At 40.4% G+C, this 16,110-nt stretch overlaps 1 protein-coding gene across 3 annotated transcripts in view; it reads right to left on the bottom strand.

Annotated features, from left to right (window-relative positions):
* ARHGAP6 (Rho GTPase activating protein 6) overlaps positions 1–16,110 on the bottom strand; it is a 343,056-nt gene that overhangs the window by 12,936 nt on the left and 314,010 nt on the right. For all 3 annotated transcript variants that reach the window (XM_075428390.1, XM_075428397.1, XM_075428408.1), the window contains exons 5-9: positions 15,852–16,047; positions 12,645–12,700; positions 8,762–8,912; positions 7,490–7,638; positions 3,964–4,143 (exon numbers count right to left, since the gene is read on the bottom strand). In XM_075428390.1, coding sequence (XP_075284505.1) covers positions 3,964–4,143; positions 7,490–7,638; positions 8,762–8,912; positions 12,645–12,700; positions 15,852–16,047 — 732 coding nt within the window. The remainder of the gene's footprint in view (positions 1–3,963; positions 4,144–7,489; positions 7,639–8,761; positions 8,913–12,644; positions 12,701–15,851; positions 16,048–16,110) is intronic.

A 16,110-nucleotide genomic window follows, 5' to 3' on the forward strand; every position in this document is an offset into this window, starting at 1 on the left:
GGCTTGATGATATTAAAGGTCTTTTCGAACCTATGATTCTATGATAATAAATGAAGATATGCTTCATTTAATTCAAATTGATCCAAAATTTCTCTGAAAAACTTGTGTGACCACATACTCCTTTTTCAAAAATTGTATTTAGCCTCTAAGCTGGAAAAATAGCTTACTGATGGTCACTGATATACCAGTCTTTAAATGAATTATCTTCTCTTTATAGGAATACATTTTTTGAAACCTGATGTGCTGTAACTTCTCCATTTAGACAGCCTTGCTATACAGTAGAATAAAGCCCAGTTAAAGTTCAGGGGTAGAGAAGAATCCACATCTTTCTGTATGTAACCAACTATTCAGCTTTATATCAAGTTGATAAACTTGTAAGAATCTGAGAAGACTTTGTCAGAAAACTAGAAATATATTTTCCACTATTAAAAAAAAAAGTCTTTCATTCTATAATAATGCATCTGAAAAATTACAACAGAAAGTTCCGTTCTAACTGAAAGCACCTGTGTAACCCAAGCTTAACAGTTCGATTGAGTTATAGGACTCATAGCTGAGTGAATGCAGGCATATTAATCTATGATCCTTCAACTGGATTTGTACTGATGGGTCTCCTTGCTAGCTGTCTACTGGGTTTTGGGTTTCCTCCTGTGCAGCAATTTACTTCAGTTTAGTTAATAAATTTGCAAGTGTAGACATGATATGCATGTCATTATAAACTTGCACTTATAGAGAACTGCTATATTGGTATCTCAGGAAGATGCTACAGAGCTGCAATAGCTATTCTTGAATGAATTGTTTAACTGGCAGTTGTGGCTAAGTAGATGGATGAGAACTTGAAATTCAGGGACAGAAGGGAAGCCAAGGCACTGCTGAAATAACAGCTGTTGTAGCTGTTGAGCACATACTAGGAGCGAGCTGAGGGCTCTGGGGCTGTCAGGACTCCAGTAGAGTAGGAGATACTCTGAGATTTTGCGGCTGGGTGCTACGTAAGAGTCACAGCTATTGAGACACAGCAGGGCGGAGGAACCCTTGAAGCATCTCCTTTGTGCTGTCCCTTACTACTGACACGGCACAGAGAGGCAGTGTGTGACTGCCTCTGCAGCGGGGAGGCCACAGCAGCCTCTAACAGTAAAAATACGACATTTCAGACACTATGTAGTGCTTCTTTGCAGCAGGGCTGGATTTGGGCGCTGGGAGATGAAAATGCATGAACAAGCTGCTCTGCTCCAGCCTCCATGCCAAGTCAAAGCAAATGAGACAAACCGTGGTTGAGTTGTGCCTCCCCACATTCAGCTGCTGGGCATAGTTCAGAGGCTGGCAAAGAACAGACTTTTGTATATTCCTGTAAAACATATTAATGCATCCCTAAGACTCACTGAAATTGGTAAGAACTGGATATGAAAGGCCTTAACAATGGAGCAAGGTCAGAATCCATCTTCTTTACAAAATCCACATTTGCATATTACTGATGTCAATGACAACTGCTTAATAAAAACAGTCCCCAGTATCCTAGGTTGTTCTGACAAACAGAACCTTCCTGCCCACCAATACGCCAGGATCATTCTGACACTGTGGTCTGGGTGCCACAACACATCCTGGTTTCCTAGGTTTTATTTCACAAATGTTGTTCCAGTTTCAATGCTGAAGTCAATCAGAGTTTTACAACCTCCCCATATATAAAAGTAATAGAAAAAAAGAATAAACCAAACACAAAAACACCTTAGCAGCAATACACTGTGCTACAGCTGCAGCTGAATGCTTGAGCCCAGATGTTTTCGTTTTTGTAAGTATTATAAATGTCAAGCATAAACAGCTCTGGTTTGGCCCCACTCCTATGGGTTTGGAAAACAAACTGCTGCTGCCTGATTTCAAATGATCAGTTTTCTTACTATTACATGTACAAGTCTTTTCCTTTCAATGCATCTATTACCAAATGCTGCACTGGGCTAATTACCTTCAGAATACAAAAAGTCTCTCAGTGCTGCTGCTGAAAACATGAAAAAGATGAAAGTAAACCATGGTAGAAGCTTTATAAAACACTATGAGCAATTTGACACAATCCTACAGCTCAAGTATCATGTGCGAGAATAGACATTAGTCCAGAAAAGAGGCAGAATTTGCCATATTATTTGTTAAACTATGGCAATGGGATGAGTGAAAGCACCCACAGATGCTCAGCTGTTAGGCATTACTGTAGATTTCACATCAATGTATTTCACCTTTCAGGAGAGCATCTCAGATACGTTTGTCTTTCTCTCACACGCAGGTAGCCTCTCATTTTGAAATCTGATTCTAATCCCCCTCCACAATCTGAAAAGCTACTCTGGACAACAAAAGAAAACTCCTCTTTTTCCCCACACTTTGTTTAACCTTCAGATAAAAATGCAAGCGCTGAAAAGATAAAGTAATAAATCCATCACAACTAAAAGAGACCGTATGTAGGTTAGTCTAACCTTAAGCCCCACCCTTTTGACCCTGAAAATCGGAATGTGTGCCTAAGTATTATGTGAGATGTGGCTGGGCTGTAAAATGTTCTTAAAGAGAAACAACAACAAGAAAACTTCAAGTATTGCAAGTATTCTTCTTCAAGTATTATTTCGAACTTGCTAGTGCCATCCACACTCTGGGCCAGTAGACCTTCGCACAAGAGTGCAGCTCTGTCCCTTTCTTCTCCTGCTGTGGGAGGAAAAACAACACCTAAAGTTTCCCCAAACTGTGAAAAGCATTAAAAAAAAAAAAAAAAAAAGACTGCTGAGTGTCTCACTGGAACAAGATAAAAATAAAGCAAAGGATGTAATGAAAGGCAATACAGTGTGAGAGAAAAGATGAGAAAACCACAAAGAAGTTCATCTGAGGCTAAGACTGATAGGCAGGGCTCACGATTGCTTTCTCATGCTCTTCTCCCTGTTGATATCTGGTAGGCACCTTCCCCCTTCCAGTACTATGTGGCCATCAGTCCCACATGCCCACAGTCCAGGCTTGTCCATCTTTTCCCATGAAGGTATCCAGCACCCAGCTTTGCTGGAGCACTACAGGAGGTTTATAGAGTGTTCCTCCTCTTGCTCCGGGAACTGATCTCCTCAGTGTACCATACAGTACTGCTTTGTTTCCAGACATAACAACTGAAGCTGTTTTCACCTTTTCAAGACTACTGATTTTGTTAAGACATGTATGCCTACTAAAATGCAGACAGGACAGTGCCCACCGTTAGGTCTGACTGGCCCAGAGCAAGGTGCTCTCAGGCACAAGTCAGACTGAGCTGACCTGCAGTTTTGTACACAAGAAGAGGAAAAGGTAAAGACACAGAATGAACTGTCCAGGTAACTGCTAGGCAGGGGGAATGTGATTTAACTAAGCTGCATCTTAAGTAAGCAACATGTCCAAGGCCATCATCCCTTTTATGAAGAACTTCCTCGCTTCAGCAAGTGAACAGAAAGACCACAGGAACTACACAGATTTATGCTTTACTCCTCTAATCCGACTGACAAATGAGAAAGCTTTGGCCTTCCCACCCATCCAAACAAGAAAGTCTTTGGTAGGGGAGGCTGTTCTTTAAATTAACCAAGGTTCTCTTACTCCCTGTAGAAAAATTGGCTCCCTGACTTCCAAAACTGAGATATGAAAGGTCATTTTCAGTCTTGTCTTCAGAACTAATGAGCAATGCTGGTGTGTTGTTTAGCATACAACTGAACAGCCAACTCCATCATTTCCACAGACAGCAATCTTGTAAGGAAGATACTCTTTATCTACAGAGAAACCATTCCAGGGAAGATATACACATTTTTTAACACTATTGCTTACTGCAAATCATTCTCCTTGACAGAAGAATACTTCTACCGATAATACCTGGTCCTAATTCAATGCAGTTTCCACAGTTTATTTCATCCTAGTGTAACACCAACCAGGTATTTCCTTATTTAACTTCAAAATGCATAGAAGTAACGTGAAGAAACATCCACCCACCATGAAAAGGGCTTCATAGTTTTCAATCATCTTTTGTACAACAGCTATGATAGCAGTACTCTCTTCAGCTCGAGCTGAGCTCTGAACCGAGAATTCTTTGTCTGTAGATTTCTGCTTGTGCAACAGGTTAGGGCCAAAGATGGTAGCCAGGTTAAGTGATGTCATCTTGTTCCCAGTAATCTAGAAACAAAATATAAATGAGGTGGGGTCTCCCAGGGTCTAATGGATACACATATGTATATACACACATATACACACAAACATACGTCTACACCCCCACCCCCCACCCCAAACACTCTCTCTCTCTCTCTCTCTGTCTTCCCCCCCTCTGATTTGGCAGATGCTTCATTCATCAAAACCAAAACCGAGTGCCAGTCAAATAAAAAAAGGAAAATTTTTAGAAATGTTGAAATACTTTGTTTTGACATCTCTGCAACAAGCACTGTGGGTTTTCTGGATAGGTTTTCAAATGGACTGGAGGAGTAGAAAGTGGAAGTGTTGCCTGCCCTTAACTCCCTGGACGCTTGGCAGTGGCATACTTCTTCTGAACCCAGGGAAACCGCCCTCGTACTTCACCACCTCAGCACATTACCGTCTCTTAGGACCAAATACTGAAAACTGTCAGTTTTCTCAAGTAGCACTCCTGATTTGAAACAGATACAGTGAAAAAAACACTTTTCCATGTTTAAACAGTGTAGCTAATTAAGGAGTCTGGTCATCATTTTGATCAATATTTTCCTTTTTGCTTGTTTCCTAGAACACGCCAAATGTTTACTTGCTGGGTGGATTCTTTTGTTGTTTTGTTGTGGGTTTTTTTAATTTTTTTCCTACTTTTATAACTCTGTGCTCAAAGAAGCAATAGTAACCTGACTTTTGAGAAAGTAGAAGGCTAGGAATACATACTAGACTAGACAGAAATGATCTGAAAAATATGTCCTATAGGTTATTAAATAAAAATTTTCACTGTCATATTGTGAGTAGACTACTTTTTTCCCCTTCTGTTCTTTTAACAGAGCAAAAAGTAGGGATCATGTGCTTCCTCTCTGTGTCTCCACTTGGTTGCTATTCTGGGAATGCAGAAGAAGATGCCAGCAGTTTGACTATATAAGACTGTAAGAGAATTTCAGCTGTTGACCCAGTATTCCTTGCAGGCCTTTTTTAAAGAACAAAAAAATATCATGAAAGGCATTTTTCACCTGTTTCAGCTACATTTGAACTAATTAATTTTAACAAGGGACACGAAAAGGCACCAAAAAGAGACTGTAAAAAGAGCATTTCAAGAAATGGTACAAAAATGAATCTTTTCAAAGTAGTAATTCAATTTTTTTTTTGTAGCTGGTCATTTACTGAATACTCTAGTCAAACTTGCAACTGGGCACTGACTGCACCTGGTTTATTTTTTACAGAGCTCAACCAGACAGCATAGAGATGAGAGTAAAAAGAGCTTTTACTTTTATTGGTGGGGCCACTGCGTAATCTTGGAAAGACATCTGCACTAAGTAGGTGCATGGGCAGTCACAACAAGCACGTTGGCTCTTTGTTTAGAGACTCATCCCCACATGACTGTGAGCACAGCACACTCCCTTATTTGCGCACCACCACGCACCCGGCTGTTTTTCGGGTGACCTGCTTTTTAAACACTGTCAGAGTACTCAGCCACCAGGGATGCACAGGCATGTGGTGCCTCGAGTGTGCCAGGGGCAGCCTCTGCGTCTGCCTGCATCTGCATGTGCAGGCTGTTTGTACAAACAGCGATGTTTTTCTTTAGGGCAGCCTCGGGGCATCCCTTAAAAAATGCTGTAAACATATCCACTGAAATTAACGGAATGAGTAATTTTAACAAACTTAGTCATCCATCTTTATCTTCGTGAGAGAAGGCTTTTGAAAGAAATCTTGAAGAGGGCCTGTGTGCCAAAGCTTGGCTGTTTCTCTTCCAGTGATAGCAAACAGTCTGATAACATACTTTCTCTTACCCTGTATGCCTTTATTCACTTAATTATTCATGAATAGTTTAAATAACTGTGATCAGTATGCTATATTATCTATAAAAGGCATCCAATTGCACATCATATTTCTGATTCTTACAATACTGCCAAGACAGCTTATATAAATTTGCCTTGCCAAAATACCTGTAGCAGAGCTGATGTACTGTTAAGGGGAATGAAAATGCCTTTAAACAACTGTTGGGCCAAACCGACTCTCTTAAGCAGCATCCTCTAGCCCTGCAGTAAGGTCCTCTTCGGTACATTCCTGAATCAACAGAGAACTCTTTGCAGGACCAGGGGGACCACGACCTTAGCTGGCTCATACATGTTTTTAAGCACAGTAAAATTGTTACAGGTTGCTCTTTTTAAACGCTTGCCATCATATTGGTGTAGTTTTTTATCAACTCCTTGCTGAGGACAAAATAATAGCATTTAAAGTGGATTTAGAAGTTAAATAGGCCGTGAAGTCACATACAGCACACTGGAAGTTAGGACTTGAGGCAGAAATTCAGCAAAACTCAGTCTCAAAGCATCAACTGTTAAAACCAGCCAACTGCAAAAGGTGTCCAAATTTGAGAACAGTCAGCAGGGTTTTCCATCTGGGAGACAAAATTCTCTAGGAGTTTCAGAGGAGTCTCAGAAGTAGTCTCTGCTGCAGTTCAGAGGACAGAGAAGTCCTTCCCACAGATAAACTGGTACAATTTTGTCAACCAGTGACAGACTGTCTCCACCTCATTCAAAGTTAACAGAGTTGATACTTCTTGCAGAGCAGCCCACGAGATCAAGCATTTTCCTGGTAGAAAATGGGAAGCTTGGATTTTCAGATCTTCTCTAGTGTGAACAGCGCAGATGCACATGTGTGAATGCTCAGCAGTACAGCTCAGCCACATGGCTATGGGTGTTCTTGTCTCTGTGGGGCGGGTGAACTCCAACCTCTCCACTGCATTTGCTCCAGAATGCAACAGTAAGGAGGCCAGAAGGAAAAAGGGCAAAGATGGACCCTGGCTCCAACTACTGATTACATCTGCCAGTTGCAGGGACACAGCTGGAGCTCCTGTCCTTTATTTTTTATTCTTCACTACCCAGCGCACACAAGGAAGCTAAGGGAACCAAGAAGTGCACTGCTATGTCCAAAGGTCATGTAAGAAAGCAACAACAGAGAATGAAAAGTGAACGAAAAAGCATACTCTTGAAGCCTGACACTTTTCTGTGCAAGTATTTTTTCCATAGAATAAAACAGGATAAAGCAAGGTGGGGAAAAAGGATGGATAACATTAGACATTCTTAACAACAAGGTTGGTTACGCTGTGAATCTCCCAAAGGAAGTGGTAGATGCTTTACTGATTAAGTCATACAAAAATTAAAATTCTACAGCCCTAAGAACACAGTAAACAACTAAATGGCAAATGTGCAGGCAAGAATATGAGATCTCTCCCATCGCTCAGGGGTATGCCACCATCATGTTTGTTTCACAGCTTTACAGATCTCTTTTCAGATCATGAATTAAGCAAAGTCAAAGGACACAAGCGACCAGGACTTGCCTCTTGGCCATCTTTGTCTGTGGTGTCTTCCGCGTGGCCAGCCACTGTGGAGAGGAACTGCAGCAGCCGGTGCAGGGTATCGCAGTTACAGGGAGGTAGAAGATAAATGAGAAGCTGTAAGGTGCTTAGCTGTTCATCTGGCTCTAATACTAAGAGGGGAAAAAATACATTCTAAGAAAATCACTCCAACTAACCTAAAAGCAGAACAAATATACTGTTCCCAGCCCAAAGGAAGGCGGAAGAATAGCACTGTTTAAGGATCATTTTCCTTATGATGTCAGAAGAGAAAACTCTAAGAAATATCAAAAGTATAACAACTACTGCTATGGGACTTTTGCCTCGCTTGGTCAACTTTTTGCTCACAGGTTCACAGGATCTTTTCTCAGCCTATAAGAGAGCAAAATTCATGTTGCACACTCCATCACTGTCACTGGACACAAGAATTCTGTCTAATTTTCTACTTACTCCATTCGTTTAGGTATAGCTACCAGTATATACAGGGCACCGCTAGGAAACATTCCAGTTAAGTTTATGCTTTAGCCATTTTAAATGAGTGTTCTTAAAATTTCACATCTTGCACAGGTAGTAGGAGACTGGAAAAGCAATCAGAGATATAGAGGACTTTCGGCTATCACCATCCTTTAACCATCTAAAATGCAATGGTAGCCAGCGACAAAGGTAGGACAGAGGCAGGATCGCAGACTTGAGGGCTAGAAAGAATCTGAAGAACATACACCAGGCAGCAGCTTAAGCTCAAAAGGTCCAACGTTACTTTTTCCAAAATCTGTGAGAATCTGCTCTCAGGTCTTAGGCAAAACATTTGGGAGATCTTAATACGATGGCTTTGAGGATCATTGACTATATGAAACTTGAACTTCTGAAGGTAGGTTTTTGAAGCCAGACTGGAAATTTGGTCAGTGAATAGCTCGAAAAATTAGAAGCATTAGTGGTGCGAAGATACCAGGATTCCAATGGGAGTCTGTCATCTAATGACAGGGTCAGGATTTAACAGATAACATGAATCACATCCTATATACAAACGCGAAAATAGGTATAGAAAGTAAAATCTTTGTTGGTCTAGTTTTCTGGGCTATACTTACACAGTATGAAAACCAAGGAAAGATCTCAGCAAATTTATACTATACAAATATTTGGAGCAAATCAAGGCTACAGTACTAACTGCACAGAGAAAAGAATACAATCAGTAGAGATTAAAGAGTTCAAACAGGTAAGCTTTTCAAAATCGGTAAATCAAAATGCTGCAGAGCTCACAGAGAGTGTTGATGAAAGGTGTATAAAGTTCTCTGGTGAGAAGTGGGTCAGGCATGTCACGTAGAAACTCCTTTAATAAAGCAGCAACATCATGAATACTGTGTTCTTCGTCTAATACAACATCTATGCCCCGGTCAAACTCTTCACGTAACTGGAAAAGATCATGACACAAAACCACAGTTACTTATTGTCCCTATTAGTGCATCTCAACACAGAAAATCTTTTAAGACGTAGATTTACTCATTTTCACTTTCTAGATTGGACATGACTAGTATTTGGTAAGGTCAAAGACAAAATTATTATCTAATTGCTGCTTATTCCATGATACATAACTTAAGGGTTGTACCGAACTGTAATAAAATAGAATTCTTGCTTTCCAGCTAATACACGGCACTCTTTTATGAAAAAACGTGCCCAAGTAAATACAAGCTATTCAGAAATGTAAGATTAACATCAACGGCAGAAACCAGGGAGAATAAGGAAAATTGCAAGAAAGGCTTTCTTACACCTCCTTACTGCACTATCCCTAAATTTTAGGATCAGAAAGACGAAAATTGCATTTTACAACGTTTATGGTTTTGTACAAAAACATTAATAATAAGACAATGTTAAAATCCACCAAACTCTCATTTCTCTTATGATTTAAGATCGTATTTAAGCATAAGCAGTAAGCAGCCAGGTGCAGTACGCAGCCAGCTTCACTAAGACTTCATGGCATTCGTCCACACACATCTTATCCTGCCTTCCTAATTTAGTTACATTTACTAAGTGATCACCATTAGCGAGTTAACAAACAGCAAGCTAATACCATTATGAGGCTTCGCTATTTTTTTCCACTTACAGTCCTTCAGACAAATTCTGTGTAATTCAAAGGCATCACACTTCCAAAGGCAGAAGAAATTCTTCTCCCATATTCAAAAAGCCTGACAAAAGATTAAAGCCTGCCTTTCTGGAGAGATTTTCCAGCACCGAGAGCAGAATGTTTTCTGCAGGCTGAGAGTTACACCTTTTACTCTCTTTTCATATTGAAAATGGTCAAGATGTTTTAAAACTGTTTCTTAGGAAAATTTCGTATGCTAATATTATGAGGTATCATGATCTTACATATATTTTCTCAGAGAGTAATTATATTTAAATCTTACTATACAAGAGGAAATTGAGGTTGTCTTTACCAGGATTACTATAGACATATCAAAAAGAAGAAAGAAGGTAAATCACAAGCAAACTATGTGTCTGTGATAATCTGTGGCAAATCGTGATCACAGGCAAATTCATCTTCAGTACATAGAGCATGGAGGAATGTAGAAAATCCCGTATTTACAGCTGAAATTGTGCTTTCATAATGAACGTGAAAGGTATTCTATAAAAACTACAGCCTCCTTTGTAATTTACTGACTACTTTTAACATTATTAATAATCAATATATGCTATGAAGACCAGAATTTGTTGTTCATCCAGTATTATGCTACCTCCTGTTGATATGTGGTCAAACATTTTGCAGTGCCAACTTGGGCATTTCATTTCCAGCTCAATTCTGTTCTTCAGACTGGTGGCAAATGGGGAACATCCCTGTGGAGCACCATAAATTACCTCTATCCAGAAGGTTGCTTCTGCACTTACTGCTCAAAAGAAACTAAGGAAACAGATTAGCACTGCATCAGGAATTTGGACTTCCCAAATAGCTGTCTAAATCATAAACTGCTACTACAGTCTTGAATATGGCACTTCTGATCTGATATCCTATGAGGCCTACAGAGATGTCCTAACTAGCACAGTATCAGGCAATCATTGGTGAAACATGGCCACATTTCAGGTCCAGGTTATCACAGCTGTTAAAAACTGTCTACTTTCAAGTTTAAACTTGAGGTCTCTCACACTTCATTCACAAGGGAATACTTTCAGACTTTTGGAAAGCCCACCCACTGAACTGCAGCATCCACCGGAGCGTAAGACATGAGGGCTGAGGACATCCCTGCTGGAAGAGGGGATGGGAGCACAGAGTTCCAGCCCATGTCTCTCTTCAGCCTCAGGGTCTGGTGGTCACATCACCTGCAGAGCTGCCGCCAAGTCACCAGGCCTCTCATAGAGGGCTGCCCGCCCCAAGCTCAGCAACAATGTTCAAGCATCTGTACAGTTTCTGGGCGCAAGCTGGTGCCTGGCATCCTTATGTACCAGATCCAGCACCTTGAGCCAACACTAGCTCAGGAATCTTTGTCCCACAGCCCACTGAATGTGAAGGAGGCAGACTGGATCAGACGCACTCATTCTAGATTTTCTCTTCCTGCTCACCAACCAAAAACCCCACTGGCACATGCATTTACTTACTTCTGTATTTACTACAACAAACCACAGCTTAAATAGAATTTTTTCTAACTGGGGGAGGAAGGGCAACAAAACTATGCCTACTTTCCACACAAGAAAAACTAATGAACAGCTGTGAAAGCACACCAAAATCTGAGGACTGGGTTTGGCTTTCCATGGTTCAGAAAATGAGCGGAATTTTAATTGAATCCAGACTTTCCCCTGTGTTCATGTTGACAGCATTTATTATTGTAACTGCAAGGTCCATGCTGATGCTTCCATGTTGTTTAATGAAATATATTAGTTCACCTAATTCAATAAATTAGACCATGTAATAGAATACATAAATACCCAAATCTCTTGATCTCCTCAGCTTTTGAAAGCATAGTAAAAATCGTGGAAGTCATTGATGTTCAAAGTAAGGCTTAGTTTACAAGTAAATGATACAAACCCTCTGTTTTTCCTCAAAGGTATGATGCAATTTTACTCATCCCTGAACGTTCATATATGTTCTGACACTGAAGCTTGTAATGCAAATGACAGGCAACTTACTTTTCAATACTTTATCTAGTTCAGTGTTGATCTAACCACTGCCTCTGCAGACCATGAATGTTTTCAGCTTTGCGTTACAATAACCACTCAGCAATAGAAACTGCTAGAGAGTAAGCTACAAATGAGTAGGCTATACTGTCCTACCAGCCAGAATCAAGTCATCTTAGCTATTCAAGGGAACTTTCCAGAGCAACAAACACTATACTATGTAGTTCTTGCAACAAAGAACTATTATTGCTGGGATCAGATCCAGTCAAGCTTTATTTTGCTTTTTTCTATTTGATCTTTTCACTCTTGTAGTTCCGGATAGGTCTATTTTCCTGTAACTTTTTATCCCCTTCCTAAGCATCATGCAACCATTAAGGACTATTCTCTGCTGCTCTAATTCAACAGGTATTCCCAACTTCTGGGAGTAATAATGCAATACCTAGGTCTCAGGAAACACCCACTTCTGACTTTATCTCTGGAACCTAACTGTACATTGTCTCTGCTTTTTCAACATTTGGCTGAGAGTAGGACTTGGATGGGTCTGCTCTAACCTTCGAGTTTAATAGGGGTAAAAGAAAGGTGATATTTGGGAGCAGCGATCTGAGGGTCAAAGAGATTGTTCTGTACTTGCATATTTTCTCATACTGTAAGTTTTCCAAAAAAGATTTACAGTTTGGGTTTGCTTTGGGAGCTTCAGCAGTTTCTGAGTTGAACCTAGCAGCCAAGATTTTTTTTTCCCTACAGTGTAACCTTTGGAAAATTTCATCACTGTAGTCTATTTGGATCTCCAACCCTGTGCTACTTCTGCAGAGCAAAACATACAGAGACTGTTAACCTGCTGAGAACCTGACAAGGATTTCAGCAAATGTAAAAGATGACTGGAAATGGCCCGTTATGAGCCACCAAAAAAACAATAAAGTCAGTGACCCAGAAAGCCTGAATTTCAGCAGGTGATGGATGGGGAGGAAATCACTTAACAGAAAGGAATCAGGCTTGTTTGTATCACAGTTGATGAGGGAAAAGCATATGCACAGCCACTCACCTGTCTTACTCTCTTTTTTGAGCTTCCAACTCTGAATATTCCTACTGTCTGGAGACCTGCAAGTGCAGCACATCAGACAAGTGTTTTATTGTTTAATTTTCTGCTGAAAATTGCATTGACCCAAAGCAATCATGGCTATATGTGTACTTTAACAAATGAAAAAAAAACCCGCAATGTATTTCTCTATAAACTTGTACTTACCATGCTGAGGCAAAACTCAGTTGTCTTGGAATAAGAAGCCATCCACTGCAGTTTTTAAGGACCTCACCATCACCTAACCTGCAAAACGGCATCGCCATGACATTTCTTGTGATGCCATTTTGGTAGTGCCACTGCTCCTCCGTGAGGGACAGAGGCATGCAGAGAGCGAGGCACTGCTCAGTGTTTGGAGGTGGCACGTCCAGGACTGATACTAAAGGAAGCAAGTAATAAAATAACTGAATACTTGGGCACTGAGCTGTGTCTGGGGTTACCTGCTGGCTCTACAGTGCCTGTCAAGACAAAGCTGAGAGTTTCCTTCAAAGGGTCGTTAGCAGGGCACTCAGGCAGATTACGAGAGGGAAGAACGCTACCCAGGAGTTGTGTGCAGTTTACAGGGTAGGAACAGCTATTACACAGAGGGAAAGCTATAAAGAAGTACTGTTGTACTTCAGGCGAAATGCAGAAGGTGTGCCTCTTGTGTCACTTAGGTTTAAAGTGATTTGGGAATGGGGGTGTTGCCTGCTATTCTGTAAGAAATCAGTTCAAACCTTCTTCTAGCCTTGTAGATACTACCAGAATATCAAACAAATGATAACGTGGTTGTTGAATGGACATGCTCTGCTGAGTAACAGAAACTGAAAAATTTGGGAGTAAATATCACCTTCGAGGTCTTTAGCAGTAAGAATGTGAGTGGAAATCTTAGAGGCTTAAGCAGCTGTGTACATAATATCATTTTACACAGTTAGACATTTTTTGCAAAAAGGATTAAATTACCTAAGCTTTGAAAAGTTTGTGGTCTAACAAAGGCTTCTCTGCAACACTAATTTTCTCTACTGACATACAGGAGAAACAAATGCATTCTGACAGCCATGAGGCTACACTTGCTTGCTAGAGATGTGTAGCTTTGCAGTGGTGTTTGGAGTTGCAGATACTCATCAGAGAAATTCAGATAGGACTCTGCATTTTAGTTTCTAGTCTCAACACGACACCTCTCTTCAAATACTCTTTATCTGTCATTAACAGAAAATTACATTGATACAATAACATTTAGCAAACCCAGGAACATTGGCAGAGAATCATCTGAGATGGAGATACTCATATTAGGCAATAACTGGAAGCCAGTTATCAGTTCCTGCACAAACACACAGTATTTGTTTTACACTGCAGGTCTGCAGGAAGTGAAGACTTTACAACTCTGGAACATTATCCCAGGGAAAACAGGGAAGGTGAACAAAGCCAGGGGCTTTCATGGCTAAAAACTTTATCATTTTTTCTTATATAATGTTCAAAATTGTCATTTAAAGTATTCGTGAGAAACCCCTACCTAGGTGATTTGCTGCCAAAAAATTGGCCTACAGGACTTACGCATACAGGCAAGTATTTTCAGAATCAGAAAGCTGGTCCACCATATAGCTTGGAATGATGTTGCTATGGGATTGTCACTTGAACAGAAAGTCCTCTACTATCCCTCAAGCCAATGAGCACACAGCAGTGTCCACCTTCTGCAATCTTTAAATTTCTCAGTCAACCAATCCTGATGACTGCTTTGTGGGTGGTGGATTAAACTGAAAACTGAAGAACAGCAACATTCACCCCAAATTATCTCAGGTTATTGTGTTGTGGGGTATTACGGTGCAGTCTTAGAAAATGCACAAAAAAACATTAACTTTTCTTTAAAAGTAAACTTCAATGTAAAGCAAATATTTTAGTAAAGAATGTTGTATAGAAAGGAATCTTTGTTACGACAGTGGGTTAAGTGGATTAAATAATTTATCACAGATGTTCAAGTGACATAAAATCACAGTATCCAAAGGATACTCAGCGGACCCTATTTTTGGCTGACCCAGACACTTTCATGTTCTCCAAACTCAGCTGCCCTTGCTTAAAGGGACGGAAAGTCATTCATCTCAAACTTAATCATTCCCACACTTATTTATCAGCCATGGCATCTAATCTCTGTAAAAAGCGAGATTACTCTCATTCACAGTTTTCATTTATATATTTGTAAGCAATATGGTTTTCAATTACATATTGTAAAAGCTTAGCATTATTGCTTAAATTGCAGTCCCTCGCCTGCAAAAGCCTTTCATTCAGTCAGTAAATGATTTCTTTCTGGTCAAATTAGGCACCAAATGCATCATTTGGAGTTGCAGTAACCATTACTTAATGGTTTGTTTACTGTTTGGCCTTGTGATAACTCCATCTTGCTGTGGTCAAGTTATTTCAATTCTCATTAAAGATCTTTACAAGACTAAGACACATTGGGACAGATGTTGAACAGATACCTTGATTAACTATTGTTCCTGCATTACACAAAGCTGGTGCGAGGTTTGTGTCTGGATGATCATGAAGACATGAGAAGAATACCAGCAGGAGTTTCTAATCACCTTTGGAGAGAGCAGGCCTGAGCCTGAGGCTGGTCAGGAGGACTCAAGCCAGGGACAAACTGAGTAGGCAGCCTGCAAGCCTTGCAGTGAACATGAAAAAGCTTCTTGGAGCTTAACATAATTTAGCATGGGATTTTTTTCCTTCTCTGAGCCTCTACTGTCAAATCCTGTTTCTAGTTCAGTCTTGCACTATACAATAAACAGCTAATTTAGCTCTTACACCTTAAGATCCACTGGTTGCAAAGAATGACTCCAGGCTGACTGGCACATTTCAGATTTTCATTCTCAAGGTATGGGTGAACCTGCTGGGTGTGAAGAGTCTTTCCTGCAGAGCTGAGCACTCCAGTACAAGATAAACGACCTCCAAGAAATGTCTCTTCCCTTGGCTGTACGGATCAGTTTGCAAGCTTGTAGCATGGATCCTTAGTTTGTGAAGATATCATCTTAGTAATTATTTCTGAGACAGTATCTTTAGCAAGAGCCAAAACAGGAGGGAAAGTGCCTGACTTTCAAAGGCGTCCTTGCAACTGGAAGTACATGCTTGCTTCTCAAAATACGCGTTTATTTATATTATAGTAAAAATACATCGGCCACTCCTGGGAAAATGAAATATTCTTACCGTGCTTTTCCAAGTGCTGGCAGCAACTATCTACAAGCCGGGGAACCTGCCTGTAAATAGGGTTCAGGCTTAGTTTCTTATCTCTTGCCTTTTCTTTCTTGCTCTGGGCTTCTGCTGGCAAAGAGAGCTGGAGAGCCTCTAACAGCCGTGACTGATTGTCATCAAGATCTGTAATAGAGTCCACAGACATCGCGCCCTGTAAAATACAGATGCGTGAACAATCAGTACGGCAGGAGAAATCTAAACACTACAAGACCTC

This window comes from Opisthocomus hoazin, chromosome 1, assembly GCF_030867145.1.
Source record: "Opisthocomus hoazin isolate bOpiHoa1 chromosome 1, bOpiHoa1.hap1, whole genome shotgun sequence".
Lineage (NCBI taxonomy): Eukaryota > Metazoa > Chordata > Aves > Opisthocomiformes > Opisthocomidae > Opisthocomus > Opisthocomus hoazin.